Genomic DNA, 16,857 nt, shown 5'->3' with positions numbered 1-16,857 from the left:
CTACCGAATGAGCGACGCGCCGCCGATATCGGCGAGGCGTCCGCGCGCCCGTGGCAAAAGCCTCGGGTAAACGTCCAACCGGGTGAAAAATAAAGTCCCAGCCCGTACCGACGTACGTGGATCCGTCGCAGTCCGAGCGAGCGAGCGCGTAAACGGCGGTCATGTGTGATGTGCGTGGTCCAGGAGTGGGAGAGGTGCGCGACCCGCGGGTTATCACCGGTCTCACTGTACCTATATCAATCCTAGCTCGGTCCCCGTACGCCTGACTTGGAAACGCCGCGTTCTCTTGATTTCCATGGAGCGGCCGTCCGGGACCTTCCATCGCGCGCCCACGTCGGAAAGACCCGGGGGCCGCCCCTTTCGACGTCCCTTTTCCTCGACGCGAGCGGGACCTCCAGGGTGGTCCTCCGCGTCGTTCCGATGTATATCGCTGGATCGGTCGTCGGGCCGTAAAGAAATATCCGGTACTCACCGTGGCCGCTGGGAGCGTGGGCATGGGCTGGGAGACTGGTTCCAAGCCGACCCTCATGCGTTTCGCGTTGTCGCTCTCGTTCTCGCAGGCTGTTGCCAAAATCTGCTCCGCCTGCACCGACGTCAGATGAGCCGGGGTCGGCCTCGCCTGAAACGACAAACGCGACATCAGTCCTGCCTTGCCCCGAGAGTCCGGGGGGAGGGAAGAAGAGCATAAAGTGCTCCGAAAAACGGGGCCCATTGCTTGTCACGGTTATTTAAGTACAGGTACCGTAAATCAACCGCGGACGAGGCGTCGATGGAATCTATCGTTCCCAAGAACCCCTCGATTTTAATTATCTTCCGGATTAGACGTGTCGATTAAACTCATAGATGCTTAACCCTTTCCACTCGGTGCCATCCCATCTAGGCTTAAAATGCCCCCTCTGAGGGGACAACCGAGTGCAAAGGGTTAGTAGAAGGAAAGAAAAGGAACTGCGCTTAACTACAATTAAGATTCTATCGGGATGGTTTTTAAGACCCTTGGGTAGATATTCTTCGGGAAAATAAGTAATTAAAGCATTGAGAATTTACGGGAATTTTCGATCCATCGGAGCTTTAACAGGATTACTCATTCTTTCATGTTTCACGCTATGGAACTTTGCTCTCTATAGGGTTGGAAAAATTTGACCCATTCCGGTTAAAACCAGCGGATTTTTCAGTTTTTTTTTTTTTTCCTAGTAAATAAAATACATTACATAAAAACACCTCGGTTTTGCTCAGGGTTTTAACCGGTTAAGACCGTCTTATAAAATCCATCAGGATGTATGTGGCGTAGAATTTATTTTAATATCGTACGCACCCTGTACTTGCACGTGCGCTTCGATCACATCCAAACAAATTAAAATAAATTCTAAACTATCTACGGTGTAGATCGCATTGAAACATATTTTCAATCCTGCGCATCCTTGGGATAACACAATAAAAAGAACCCAGTTTAAATATGGTTTAAATATGGTTTAACCAGGTTTTAACCACTGTTTTTAGATAAAGATTTAGATAGTAAAAACCAGTAAATATGGTTTAAACCGCTTTTTGTAAAAAACCGTATTCATGCCAACCTTGGCTCTTTATAATCTTCATCCGTTGAAATGAGATTTTGCGGGAATACTTCGAGAGTCCAAGAAGTTAATAATAAAGAGCGTGTTTTAATAAACAATAGCGCGGGTAATCCGTGAACTTACGGCGTCCCAGGGCGCGCCCTCCCTCCCGCGTTTGTTCCTCCGGCAGCTCTTGAGGTAGGTCCTGATCCTCTTCCTGGCGCGCTCCGCGAACTCGGGGAATTGCCTGGTGCAGCTGTCGATGATCGCCTGGATCTTCTCCTTGGGCTGCTTGGAGATGGGCACGATGCGGTCCAGGTTCTCGTCGACGAAGAGCCTGACGAACATCTGCAGGAACGACCGCCGGAGAACGGTCAGGGTAGAATGATAAACGAGTCGTACTTAGCGGCGGTGCTTAAGGAATTAAGAATTTCCCCGTGGAGGGGAGCACACCGGGGCTCTATTAAACTAATTGTAATTAATTAAGAAGCAGCACACTACCAGCAGCGCCCGTTACGGCTCGGGGCCGACTGCAGGAACCGGCAACACGCTTCAGAAAAATAACACACCGAGAACGAGAAAAGGGAAGAGGGAGAGAGACCGGGGCCCCGGATGACATGGAAACGAGCGAGATGGTGGCGAACGCAAAAAGATGATCAGGACGACGGAGAGGATTCGAGTCTTGCTTCTCGAAAATGTTCTACGCCGAAGACCCGAGGGTCTCTCTCTCTACCGACCCGATCCCAGAAAAAGTGAGGAGCGCGGCCTTCGGGGGATTTCTTCAAACAACCATCTGCGAGCGATCTCGCAGCCAATTTCAAAGAGTCGGACGGGCGCTTAGAATTATTGCGAAATCGTTGCGCCAACGCGCAAGACCACGAAGCAAGTGGGAAGTGCCAACTCGCAGAAGGATTGAGCGGTACTCGAGCCCTACGTAACCCGACGTCTGTAAAAAATGAATTGCATCAATTGCGCGACCGGTCGCGCAGCCCTTACGAAGGCGAGTCGGCTCCTCGTCTAACGACAACCCGACGTCCACGAGCCCTAACGTCGGGTCGATTATTAAATGATACGTCTGCAACGTCAATAGATGTTGCTATTTTGAGAATCGCCGAGACTCACATTGAACGCCTTGAGACGCTCGGGGTCGTGGTGTCTGGGGTCTAGCCTCTCGTCGGCATCCTCGTCGTCGTCGTCCTCGTCCTCCTTGTTTCCGCTGCTGCTGGTCTCGTCATGGGCGCTCCCGGTACCCTCCCCCCCGCCAGGACTGGATTCCCGATCCCGGTCGGACCTCGAGGGGGTCCCCGACGAGGCCGGTGGCGGCGTCTTTTTGAGGCCCATCGCATAGGACGCCCAAAGAGACGCCATGTCTTCGCCGCCGACGCCCGCGACGCTCCCCAGACTCGGGACGGATCCTCCGCTGAGCTCGCCCAGTTCCGTCGTGCCGTTCCTTGAGTCTGAAATAAAAAAAATAATGGATATTAATGCCAAAGCGATATCATGAAACTCGAGGGCAAACAACCCTTCAAGTTTAAAAAGAGCAAGTGGCATTGACTAAGAAAATTGACGTCATATATAATACTTGACGGAATAAATTGCGATAATTCGTTAGGATGAATACATGGGGAATGCAAAAGGTAAAGGGTGAAATGTAAATCATCTCTTCTATGGCAAAAAGGCCCATCCTCCGATATCGATGCAGACCCTCGCCGAGGCACACGTGGGTGGTATTTATGTTATGAATAGTAATGACAAAAACGGAGCGCGGTTTGCCTGCGTGACGCCACTTATTGGGGCCGAACGAGGAAGAGGCAAAGGTATTATTTCGTAACCAGCTTCGGCCACGTCGCCGACGCCTCCGATGGCTTCGAACGAGCTTCGAGGGCGATCCAGTTTCCGAGCCCTACCCGCCGACAGGGTTTCCGAGGATCGAGAAGAAACGCGACGAGCGACAAGATCCCAAGAGCGTCGATCGTTCCACGCCAAGGCGAGCGTCGGGAACGATCTCGGGAATCGAGCCTTCGGCCGCTTTCGCGCGCACTTCCACGTCCAGATGACATCATCGGCTCCGTCGCCCCCAATGTCGTAAGTGGGTCTCTCTCGAGGCTGCGGAACGTGCTTGGCCACTAAACTAGCGGAATCGCCGGTTCGGAGAGGAAAAAATTCCCCGCTGATAAGTCCTTTCGAGGATCGAGCCCCTCTTTAACGGCTTTCGCGGTCCTCCACGCCCAAGTGACGTCACCGACTTCATCTTCCACGACGCGGAGGATTTCGTCACGACGGGACCTTCCTAGAGATTCCTACATAAAGACGTGCCTCGAGATGGAGTTAGGAAGGGCCTCGGTTCCCTTCCAGCCCTAAAAGCAATAACCGGAGATCGGCACCTCCCTCCTCCTCTCGAAGGGACCCCATAAGTCCCTCTCCGTCTTCCTCCCGCCGGGGACTCCCGATCGGGCCCCACCGCGATCCCCGCAAGGAGAACGTATCGTAAAGGTGCTTTCACAAGGATGTCGACAAGGACAGGTACACCGGGTGGGCCGGAGGCTGCGAGAACTCGACTCGGTCCAGGACAGGGAGTGCCTCGGGCCCCGGGCCCCGTAAAGGGGCTACCCGGCCTGCCGACTTCTTCTAGCCCAGGGCTGCGCCGCAATTGGACGACATAAAATACTCCCCGCTGGGCCCCTCCTCGACCAGCGGGCCCACTCCCACCCCGAGTCCCACTCCTGGCCCGAGAACCGGAGAACCGAAGAACCGCGGAACACGGCCGTGACAAAGTGGTCCCGGTGTCGGTGGACGCGAGGACGACGGGCCCCGGGAATGAGTGCAGGGGCCCACCGGGATCGAGACACGAGGAACGTGGAACGTGGGGCTCGGAGCGTGGAGCGTGGGATGTGAGCGGCGGAGAGCCGCCGGGAGGGAGGCATGCTTTTAGGGAACGTGGGAGCGGACCGATCCGGATCGGCCTCTGCTCCTCTCGCTCTTTCTCGAGCACTCCCTTCGGCACCGATTCGAGCCAAGTCGCTCGACCTTGCAGCAGTGGAGATCGATTTTCCGACCGACTGACCACTTTTCAAACGCCCGCCGTCCTCGATATCTATCGGATACCGATTAGCCAAACGCACGGAAATCTTTGAGTACTTTTAGACGTCTAACGGAGCGTCCATGCGAGCTTTCGCAAGTACCGCGGACAGAAAGATGCCCGGCAACCGAGGTCCACTCGTAATGGGTGCCCTACTAGAAGATCGGCAGGATTGGTCGCTGTGCGCTAATTACTGCCTCGTCTACCCGTGATTTGCTCATCTTGTGCCCTGATCGCGATCATACGGTGCCTCGCGGTTCATTGCGTCGCCTAATACCCTCTTCCCCGGGCCGATTCGAGAAGACTCGATCCCGGAGCTCGAGGTACCCGCCCCGGTGGTTGGGGCACCTACGTCTCGGTGGCAGAGCGGAGGAACCGGGTCCAACCCGCGGCACGAAGCGGCCAGCCGATATCGCTAAAGGAGCAAAGGAGCGGACTCGCGTACAAGTACGGGTACTCGCGTGTGGGCACAGATGGTACACGTATAATCTATCCGGCTAGAAAGCCGGTTGCCGATCCTCCGGTCCCCCGTGGCCGTTCCCCGGAGAGGTTCGGCCTCGTAGGCCGCCGCGAGCTGAACCTGAAACCGCGAGATCGAGCCATCGCGCCCCACCCCGCGACGAGGCTTTCCATCCTCTCGACCCGATCCCCCGCAAAAGGAAACCGGTAAAGGTCTCGACGTGCCCCGGCACTCTTTCGCCCCGAGTTTAGCCAAGCCGCTGGTCGAGCCCAAGTTGGGAGGTACCTCGCGGAGATCTCTCTTCCGGGGCCAGGGCCACCGAGATGTTCGCGATTTGGACGGTGGGTCGGTACCCGGAGTAACGAGCGTCTCGAGCACCGGGACCCTGGGGGTACCAGCGGCAACGCGGGGCTCCTTCGGGACCACCTCGAGTACCCGAGGGGGCCCCACGGTGGAGGACCGGGACCAGGGAGGGAGAACGGGGACAGGCCTGTTCTCTCTCTCTCTGGAGAACCCACGGAGAGCCGGGACCGGAGGGAGAACGAGAGAGAAAGAGAGGGACATGGTTGGTGGCCATCTGTTGTACGTCTCCTCGCCGATGGCCGGTTCGTTACGCAATGGCCAGGCCCCGCTGATAGAGGCCCGTGGAACCAGTTTTCGAGTCGCGGAGAGAGGGTACTGGATCCGGAGAGAGAGGGAGAGAGAGGGAGAGAGAGAGAGAAACGCGCCGGAGGGAAGAGCCGCGGGAGAGGAGGCCGGGAGTGAATTATCCTTCCGTAACCTCGCCTAACCGAGGAACTCCGGCCCGATCCCGCGGGGCATCCGGCCGAGGGAACTCCTGAATTTGCGACAGAGGGTGGCTCGGGACGGGGAGGAGGGAAAGAGAATCCGTGCAACGTTACGTCCTGGATGGTTAGCTCGGATTGTTCGAGTAATACGATTCTGGACGTAATGCATACCCTCGAAACTTCTGACATGCCGCGCTCTTTGTCCTTTTGTAGGGGAACTCCGCGAAGAGTGACAGACGCGCCAAACGCTTAGACTCCCTTGGCAACGCGTAGGGTCGTCGACCGAGACGCGGAGAGGTACCTGACCGTCGCTCGCTCGTCCGGGAACTCGAAGACCCCGGGACCCTATTTTGGAAATGCTAATTTCCCCGCGTTCGAACGGACGACCGAGGTCGACTGGACCTCTGGCTCTCGGGAGCAATTTTCGCTTCGTTAAAGTATTCCCTGTGAATGCCTCCTGCATCTTCCCCCTTTTCAATTCCAGCTCGATCAAACGAAGGAAGACGAAATGGTACGCAAAATTGGCCGATAACTGAAAATATGCAGTTTAGACGCGAGCCAGGGATTTGGTGAAAACGTAACCGTGTCCGCGGTACCCTAAAAGGGGACCAAGGGGATAAGCCACGTGAAGTACCGGCGCGTCCCTCGCAACGAGACATCTTCGTCCCCGTTTCTCGCGCCTGCGAAGAGGTCCTTCCCTCTTTGAGCTTCGACTCTCGTTCCAACCCTCTCTCGATTTAAACGCCGAAACGGGCCGCCGCAACCCCGCAACTCTCGTCGCTCCACTTGGTTCCCACTAAGGGCTCGCACACTTAGGATTTCCCTTTCAAACCCCGTAAGGATCCGAAACCCGTTCAGTCACGGTGCCGGCGACAATGGACCTTACGATTCCCGGATGGAACTTCGTTTCCGCGCGAGTCGCACGTTCCGACTCCTTTGCCCCTGGGTCCTTTGGGCGGAAGAGGCGAGCCGATCCCGAGGGAATCCGCAACTTCGATCAATTTTCCCGAAACTCCGAATGAGTCCAATGGACCCGGATCGCTCTTCCCGCGCCAAACTTCCCTCCCGAATTCTAACAAAGACAAATTCCCTCTGGACTTTCGCGTCGGGGCCGACCGTCGGTCCTAAAAGTGTATCATCGACTGTCCGGTCTTCAACGGTTCCATCTACTGAACATAGTGGAACCATTATGTTCGGTAGATGAAACGTTCCGTAATTACCATTTAATTCCTCCGCTTAATTCAAGTCGATCCACCCTGTTAAAAAAAGTATTATAATTTTATAAGATTCTTCTTGGAAGTTTTATTCAGACATGGTATACCAATTTTATAGCATATTTTCAAATAAAATGTATTACATATATTATACATTTAGCACATATGTGTAATCAATTTATAATATGTTATACATTTCTGTTGATCGGCACTTGATGTTAAACGTTTTTCTGCAAACAAATAAAATTTCACATATGTTCCAACCCTTTTTCGAACACTCGTATCGACGTTCAAGTGACACTCCCAATTTCACGAAATTACATCACGGTGTTATAAAACTGTGAATTGACTTAGAATTTCGTAATAAATGTACACTAACTCACTATTAAGACGTCAAATTCATAATTTCACTGGAACCTTATGTGCTAAAAGTGTATGAATTTTATAAATTTTTTTAACACGTTCCGTGCCACGCCGTGTACCAGCCGAGGTTAACGCGTATTATCGGTGGTACACGTGGCACGGAACGTGTTAACAGTCCAGCTTTCCCCAGTTCTTGATCGTCACCTGCGGATCTTACCTACGTGTCGTCGAGATAACTTTAACCTATGTCCAGATCGCGTGAATTTACTATGTGGGACCCTTCATCGAACACTCGTATCGACGTCAAGTGACTCCCCCAATTCCCGGACTCGGCGGTTCGATTCGAACGAAAGGCGGAACCGAGGCCTGACTCGTGAAATAAGGTGTTACCTGTGAGTGTGGAGTTGTTAATGGTGTTGTTTGCCGTGGAAATGGCCGATTGGCTGGTGACAGGTGTGCCGATGGTGGTGGCTGTGGTTGTCGAGGAGTTATTTGGCGAGACGACCGCCGCGATCGCAGCTTGCGCCTCAGCCTGAGCCCGCTGCTGAAGATTATAATTCCACGCAAGCAGCATCAGCTTCACCTTATCGGCGTCTTTCATGAGCGCGCCTGCCGAAATCAAAAGTGCCAATTGGTCTCCAGCTCCTCGATCTGGTCGCGTGCACCCCTTAGATCGAGCGAAAAGAAATCACTTTCTAGGCAAGATCAATTCTTCACGACAGCCTAAATGTTTATTCTCAGAAGAAATTTCTTGGCTCCAGCAAAATTTATTTTTTATGACAGTCGTCAGGGTCGCAACACCCAAATGTCGGGACGTTGGCATCAAGTGGAAATGAATTTGCAATGAGAATTTTATGTACGAAACTTATCTCCAATATTGAACATGTTAATGAAAGTTATATCACTTTTCGGATAAAATGTTGTAATCAACTGAACTTAGTACTTGGTATCAAAAATAATGAACAGCAAATATTGTTTGAGATTGATGCAAGAATTGTCACCAGAAAGTACTGGCAAAAGTTTGAGAGAAAACGTCTGATGTACTGATAAATCTATTAAATTCTAGTTTATTGCAAGAATATTATTCATTCTTTCGAAGTCTCTCAGTCTTTGAAGTGAATTAACCTTTCATGTTAATACGTTTATGCAGAGAGTATATAACGACAATGAGTCAGACTTGGTAAAGCCAAGCTGAAGAAAATTGAGCATTGTTTGAAATTAGTCTTTCTTCCTTGACAGTAGCCAGTAATAATTTATTCGGCACAAGAATATCATTTTTATTTTTTCTAGAAAGTGATTTTTTTACTCATGTAAGGATGCGCCCGACCGGAAGTCTTTACTCGTACGAGTCTAAGTTAGAGGGCCAAATTCAGGGAGAGGCTCGGAAGGGAAACAAAAACTACGATTTTCTTTTCTTTATTGTAGAAAGTGATTTTTTTTACTCATATAAGGATGCACCCGACCGGAAGTCTTTACTCGTACGAGTCTAAGTTAGAGGGCCAAATTCAGGGAGAGGCTCGGAAGGGAAACAAAAACTACGATCTTACCCCCGATTACGACAATCCCACCCGGAATCGGCGAAGCGACCATTCCAGATACCGATTTCGGAAAGGACTGAAATGTCGAAACTTCTGAAAACGGGAACCTCTCTCCCCAAATTCGGTAAGCGGTGTTACCATCGCACGTAGAGCGAGCGGAATGTCGCTTCAATGAAACCGTACCGCGCACGTAACTTAATTACGGTATACAGGGCCGGTTATAAAAGTTAGCGGAATTATGCATGTAATTTTGCTAAACAGCTCGGTGTTAGCGTGGGAGGTGGTTTTTTTTTCGCAGTGCCCCTTGACGTCTCGTACGAGTAAGAACACACACGCCCACACCACCGTGTAGAAAAAATGTGGCGTTAAGTTGACCGAGCACCTGCACGTACCTCGAATGGTGTTAAACCAACATTATTAATGCCATTTGGCGCGTACGTAGGAATCTAGACCGCTGAATTAAACGCCACGTGTTTTACAAAGTAACGTGCGGGCAAAAAGTTGTATTTTTTTCTTTTGTTAATCGGTGTTCAGCGGTTTTACGAGTGCTTGAAAGAAACGCCACCGAGAGGCGGACAGGGTGAGATCGATGAAATGTGAATACATGTGATAGTGTAGTGTCGAACAATTTGCTATTTCCAATTTTTCAACCGTGCCCCTGACTTCGTATTTCCTCAAACGTGGACGAGATTACGCCACACTAAACGAATTAAATTTTGACGCAGGCAAGCTCATTCAGATTGTTCGTTCATGACGTCAATGTAAATTGTCCAGAACTTTTCCGTGCCTCCAACATCCTCATGTTCTCCTCGATACGCATGTGCGTTTCCAAAATCGATTGTAACAATAAAATCAAAAATTAAAATCACAATTCATAGTCCATTTTAGACAATAAGATATTCGCTCCATCTTTCACTCACTATCTGAATATCAATACATTGTAAGATTTCAATTAAATGGACCTCAGTTTTTCATATTTTCCTTCATGAGATAATTAAAACGCCGTCATTCGCGTCACAAAATGCCCAGGTGCATTGTTACATTTAGATAGTGAAAATAAGAAAGGATTTGAAGACAAGATTTTCATTTGTTATCGGAACCACCTTAAGACGCCATAACGTGTCTTGGAATTATTCAGGTCCCTTATTACATATGTGCCCATAATTATGAAAGTGGTCTAAGTCAATATTAAAAAAAAAAATGAGTTTATCAGTTATTTCACGCCATATTATTTCAAACGAAATTAATTCAATGTAATTTCGAAACAAAAAATATATGACTTAGACCACTTTCATAATTATGGGCACATATGTTCGGACGCTGCCGCCATTTTTGACGACATATAGTGTGTTGGAAACGAATCGCCATGCAAAGATTAATTATTAACGTTACCAAACGCCTCTTGCCTTGTCTTTAGATTTGGGAAAATTTGGAGATACGGAGGGAAGGCCATTCCAAGCCCCACACCTTGACGTGTCATGGTAGTGGTAGGATGTTGTGCAAAAGGGGAACGATATCAAGCTCCGCGTCTTCACGCACTAAAGAAGTAAAGGAAGGATATGATGCAGAGGGGGAGGGGGGTGCCAAGCCCTCACGCGTTAAGAAAAAGAAAAGAAGAAGATACGATAGGAAGAGGATTCAGACGGTGGAGCTTAGGCGAGATCGGAGTTAGAGTTAATGTCAGTAGGGACCTAACTTATGGTTAATAAGTATGGAAGAAATGAAATTGAATTTGCCATAAATTATTCCAGTTTATTAAAAAAGAACATAAATTGGAGAGAAAGAGGAATAAAGAGAAGTAATGGAAAGTACTAGGTGTTTAGAAGGAAATCGATGAAGAACTTAAGAATTGATCTGGCAATGTGGACTTAGAAAAAGTATCGTTGGCGATAGGAAATTGTAATAAGGGAGACTAACAATAAGTTTGATACGAGTGAACGCGACGAATTTTGGAAAAAGAACTAGAGAATAAAATTCAGAGCTTAAGATTGACCTATCACAGATCCGGTCTCCGCATTGTCAAAGGATTGGAGGATTAAAGAACGCTATCTCTTATCGCTCTCCTCTACGTAGATTACTTAAATTCTAATATGTTTCGATCGCACGCATGATACGGAATACAAGTTATAAAAAGAATAAAAACTGCTAAGTGATCTGACAATCAATGTTTTAGACGCTTATTATCGCGAAATTAGAGTGCGTCATGTGGGACGTAACAGTGTCCTCGGTTCCCAAATGTGCATAGGTGTGTGCACGGTTATGTGGTCATACGTGAGTGCGTGTACTTCGATGACGCCATTTGCGAGCGCGAGATCTCAACGTCACTTCGGGTGGGTTTGGAATGTGCAATTGACATTGCAGGTCTTGTCATTGCGAACAGCCGTGGCACGTACGCGGAAAAGGGGGACGAGTGCTGGTGGAGAACACAAATGACGGGAAGTGACGTTTCTCAAAAATTCGTACGAGGCTCCGAGGAAGTCCCTCCGGTGATATACGAAAACGTTTCCGATACCCCCCTTATCTAGCTGATAATTCCTCAACTAAAGTCGGAAGAGTCGCAATTTAAGATTCAACCCTCTCGGTTGAGAGAGTGGGAGAAAAGGGGGGGGGGGGTGTAATTGAAATTCAAAAGGTCCACTCACTTGAATAATGATCGTCCTCGGTGATGTCGGCAGGCTCCAAGGTCGAGATGTTCTCCTGGAAGGAAATTCATCGAGGTTACTCGAGGGTGTTTAAAAATCGTTTTATGATCATTTTAAAATTAGCTTGCACGCGCGATCATCTTAACCCTTGACCGACAACTTAGACGCGTGTAACGCAGTCGGGGCGATAAAGGTGAAATCGGCAGAATTTATAATTCTGTATTACGTTTACCAGGGATAGGAAAAGATAAAGAAACGCTTATAATTATACCCTACGCTTTTATAAATAGAAAGACAACCATATACTCGGATCATCGCGGTAATTCCTGGTTATCTTATCGCATTGTACGAAAGTACGAATTACGCGAACTAGATCTTGGGTGCGCTAAAATGTAATCCATACCATATATATTAAAGATTGATTTACCGTTCGGTAGAACGAGAAAAAGGTTCAACAAATTCCTAAAAGTAAACCACCTGGTAAAAAAAGTCCACCCTGGTAAAAAGATTTAGAAATTTCATATAAGTTTAGTATGTAAAGTCGTACCAACGCTACAAATTCGATGTGTCGATTTAATTAATCCTTGAACCGCTGTACCCCTTTCCACATATCGGCGAAATGAACGAACGCGAACTAGTGATAGTGGACCGGCTGATCATACATATATACGCTTTTCCCCGTTAAAAGCATAACATACCATAATTGTAAATTCACGAATGAGGTCAAAGTTTTCCATTTTATTCCAAAGCAAGTTTCGCAAATACATAAAGATTCCTTTTAACAGGACGCATCCCTCCTTGACACATTCGCGACCGCTGACATGAATTCACGTCTTTTCAAGTTCAATTCCTGGTTGCCGCTGACGTGAATCCACGTCATTTAAAATTCCATTCCAGATTGCCGCTGACGTGAATCACGTCCATAACGATACGCGATATAAGTTTCCGGCAACCAGTTTCAGAATTTCATTATTTTCGCCAGTACTCAGTATTTGAAACGGAAAAAATTTGCCGCTCNGAACCGCTAATCGTATGCCTCGAATGGACTTTGAGATGTTACGAAGGTAGGAAGTCGAAATTTTAGGCCATCTTTGAACCTAAGACCTCTTTGTCTCTTTATATCGTGTTTTCGACTTGTACGTTCTAGTTAATACGAATTAAGTCCAACTTTAGTCCTATAACTTTATTCCTTCTATTTAGTATATACTTAGTACTATTTTTATTCCTTTTACTTAGAAGGAATAAAAATATCTGTCACTTAAAAGTGGGAGATGTTCCGTTTGTGGTGTAAGCCTAACGTAGAACGTAATTTATGTTAAGGTGGCATGAATGTGGCGCCTAAGGGTTCTCGTTTATGAAACCTATCTCCGAATTGGGTGCATCAAATCGTTTAACTCACGTGCATACGAAGGCCCTAAGGAAGGTCCTGATACCCATTCCATGTCAATCTTTTTAAATGTATTTATAAACTATTATTACTTTTAATAAAAAGAATTGCAATGTCATATGTGTCAGGACCATCCTTGAGACCTCCATGTTCACGAGATGGACTTTCAAACAAAATTTGATACACCCAGTAACGCGGAGAAAAGATTCATAAACGATTGACCCCTCATGTGACACTTTACCGCCACCTTAAGGGGATGTGAAAGTGGCATCCGAAAGCTCAATCGTTCATAAAACTTTTCTACGAACTGGGTGTTTCAAATCGTTCCATACTTCAAAACGTGAATATGGAGACCCTAAGGTAGGTCCTGAAACTCGCGAAATTTCATTTTTTTATAAACTATTTTTAAAACACCTATAAAGAAATTTGAAAATAATTGAAATTTCATGAGTTTCAGGACCTCCTTTATAGTCTCCCTATTCACGTTGTAAAGTATCAAACTATTCGGTAAATTGAGTTGGGAGAAAAGTTTTATAAACATAACCTCTTTGACGTCACTTTCACATCACCTTAAGGAGGACGCTTAAGGCCAAAAGTAGGACTTAAAGAGTCAAATACAATCCATGGAAGTCAGATTACGCAGATTCAAAATAGGCTTGAAATTACGACTTGGACTGCGCGTTTGGAAGCGAGGGCGTTCACCGATAGATCTATCGGTCGCGATCGATCGATCGATACCACGCGCTTACGGACTCCACCGCGTCGTCCCCGAGGACGAATCTACATACTTGCCGTAAAGTAATAAACGTATTCATCTGTCGCGAGATGACTTGAAAGACGGTGGCAGAGGTCGGTTCCACGCGAGGCCGGGTTCGACTCCCCCCTTTGTGAGAACGCCCGAGTGAATAGCAGGATCTGATAGAGTGGATACATTGTCGTGTGTCACCGAGTGGGACAAAAACGCGAGAGGAGGATCTCCGCGACGAGCGAGGCCAAGCAGGACGTAGGAGATCGTCTCGGAAACTGATTTCGGAGGTTGGGAAAACCCGCGACGCGTCCGTTCTCCGACACGGAAAGTGGATCCCGAAGATGAACGGCATGTGTGGAAAACTGAGGAGGAAATCCCAGGAAATACCTAGACAGTATCTAGGATTTCCACATTGAGAGTCTCCCACTAACAACGAGGCCACGCGAGCGTCAAAAACGACGTGCGTTCCGACGGACGTCGTAATCATGACAAAGGCGACGCACGTCGCTCGGGTGATATAGATCATAACTATAGATCATAACATACTTCCACAACGGACGTTGAAGCGACGCGTTCCAAGCCTAAATCTACCCTAATTAGGAATTGATCATGCACCCAAAATAATTTCCTTGCTTTACGCCGAGCCGAGACCCACTTAGGATTTAATTTGACACCCGAGACGATTTTCTCCAGACTTTGCCCATTAGCACCTAAGGCCTGCTTAAAATGTGACCATCGATCCAATTGTATCCGATTATTGTTTTATTCGGTCACCTTAGGACCCACATCTCGTCCCTAGGATATCCTCCTTCCGATACAGGCTCTGTATTGACGGCTTGGCATCCTAGGTCTTTGCTAGAGCCTTTGCAGACCCTCTACACCCAGAGGCGTTGAAACGGAGTATCGATCGATGATAACTCCAAAAAAGCGCGATCGACGGCGATCCTCTTCCGAGCGGAGGCCGCATCTCCGGAGCCGCGAATGCAATATGCATCCGGTAGCCGAAGAGCCTCGCCCGGAGGAGCGGGACGATCCCTACGGAGCGGATCGACGAGGAACCGCTTTAAGCATGGAAGTCCCGAGGATCCCGGGGATCTGTTTAATAATCGGTGGTATTTATTGGCTGAATTCCCCCGCCCCGGCGCGACCGCCCGCGGGGAATATCGGCCCTCGGGGCTGAGCAAGCGTTATTTTAAGAATCTTTCATTAAGAATTTAATATAACCGAATTCGGTCCGATCCGGCCGATCGGTCGACTCGGAGATTCATGGATCGATCGGCACCGGGCAATCAACCCTCGGAATGCAGGTCTCTCCTGGAAAATTAATCCCACCGACGAATCGCCGAAAATACGCGGCTCCGCCAAGTTAAACGAGCTTCCGTTCCACGGTACAAGTACTTATTTTCTTTATCGGCGATCCGTTTCGCCGTTAAAAAACTATCGACATTTCTAGGACAAACGTGCGCCAAAGTCAGGAGCGATGGTACTCGAAATAAAAATGAGCAACATCGTAGGAGTACTCGAAGCGTCATTGGGTACCTACACAGAAGTCCTTTATTTCACTGCTAAATGGAATCGATATTTCGAGTACGTATGTAAAAAAACGGTGGTGTTATGGAAGTAATTATACAGTACTAGAACCCATCAAGCACCATTCTTAGACCTTTCCAATTCGAGAGTGTTCTTTTTAAACTCCAAATAATCGGGGATTTCGCTTAGATCCCTTGGAATAATCGCGTAAACTTATTAATGTCTCGAAATTGTATTTTGAGAGACCATCGACGGTATTCGCAGTCCTAATTGAATCGATTAATAAATGAATCTTTCGCAAGCTACATAAATGATTGGCACACAAATTACGCTTCTTCGATGATCGTTACAATTTAAAGGAAATTCAGGAAATATCCCACTGTTAAGTACGATCTGTAATCAATTTATGGAACCGTAAAATGCCATAACAGTCGAAACTTGTTCATACCTCCACACTCAATGCATACTATTTCAAATCATCGCCTCAAATCTGTAGCGTTAATGCAACATCATACGGTGAAACTCTCTAAAATTTGTACAGATTTTTACCGATGTTCTCAGGGACATTTACATTTTTCTATTAACAAATTCGTTCTTATCGCGCGGTATAACGTAGAAATTGGAATTGCACAAAATTTCAGTTGAATAGGAAGAGCCACCGGCGCTATCGATAAAAGATAGCGAGAAAGGCCTTCGAGCGACTCGGCGTCGAAAATAGCGATACAAGACAAGCGGCCGTAGAGAGACAAGGCGCCTCCACCGCGTCGGGCGTCTCTCTTTCTTTCTCTTCCGTCCCGGGATCTCCTTCCCTCCCTCTCTCACCTACGCACGGGCCGCCCCACTTCCGGCGGATGTCCCTTGATAAATGGGAATCTCACTGCGCGACCGGGGCCGTCCTCTACGGCGCACACCTACGAGCCTCCGACCGGCCGACCGCGACTCTTTTCGTCTGACGACCTCTGCGAGGCGTCGGTAGCGCGGCCATTAGTGGCCTGCTCCGACGCCCCTTTCGGCCGCGTCATAACAATGTATATTGCGCGTAATTATTCATTAAACCGTTGCGAACTCCGCGCCCGGGCAGGAGAGTCGAGTCTTTAACCCCTCCGAGGCGGACCATCCGCCCGGGGAGCAAAACGGCGCTTAACTCGATATCGTTGATATCCCGTCACTTGTTCAGGAATGACCATTAACGTCGAAGGTAGCGAACGGAAGGAGGAAACGTGGAGCCCTAGGTGGAGGGGTCGAGCACACCTGTAGCGGAGTCGGTACGTTTCCGAATGCCGGGTGGGACTACCACCCAGCAACGGAATCGACTCCGGCGTCCCTCCAACTCCGACATCAACTCGCGCCTCCACCTCGGGCGTTAATTCGAAGAGTCAATGTCAGTTTTAGCGGCATTTAAACGGCACCCACCGCGGCGAGATGTCGCGGATGACTAACGAGGACCTCTCCCCGTGACAGTGGAAATTGTCCGGGCGAAAGCGGGCAACAAGTTCGTCGGTTGAATAGTCGATTCCAGGGGCATCCCGCGGGACCCAGGACTCCTCTGGGCGTGAGA

The 16,857-nt window shown here is 48.6% G+C and overlaps 1 protein-coding gene across 4 annotated transcripts in view; it reads right to left on the bottom strand.

The window, feature by feature from the left end:
• LOC105701897 (nucleolar protein 4-like) overlaps nt 1-16,857 on the bottom strand; it is an 81,544-nt gene that overhangs the window by 8,681 nt on the left and 56,006 nt on the right. For 3 of the 4 annotated variants that reach the window (XM_012429039.1, XM_012429040.1, XM_012429041.1), the window contains exons 2-6: nt 11,635-11,689; nt 7,845-8,063; nt 2,673-3,007; nt 1,695-1,898; nt 473-619 (exon numbers count right to left, since the gene is read on the bottom strand). In XM_012429039.1, coding sequence (XP_012284462.1) covers nt 473-619; nt 1,695-1,898; nt 2,673-3,007; nt 7,845-8,063; nt 11,635-11,689 — 960 coding nt within the window. The remainder of the gene's footprint in view (nt 1-472; nt 620-1,694; nt 1,899-2,672; nt 3,008-7,844; nt 8,064-11,634; nt 11,690-16,857) is intronic. The other variant, XM_012429042.1, reaches the window with a different exon arrangement.

The sequence above is a fragment of the Orussus abietinus genome, unplaced genomic scaffold, assembly GCF_000612105.2.
Source record: "Orussus abietinus isolate OABI.00-Male unplaced genomic scaffold, Oabi_2.0 scaffold88, whole genome shotgun sequence".
In the NCBI taxonomy this organism is placed as follows: domain Eukaryota; kingdom Metazoa; phylum Arthropoda; class Insecta; order Hymenoptera; family Orussidae; genus Orussus; species Orussus abietinus.
This window is presented reverse-complemented; position numbering and strand designations above follow the sequence as displayed.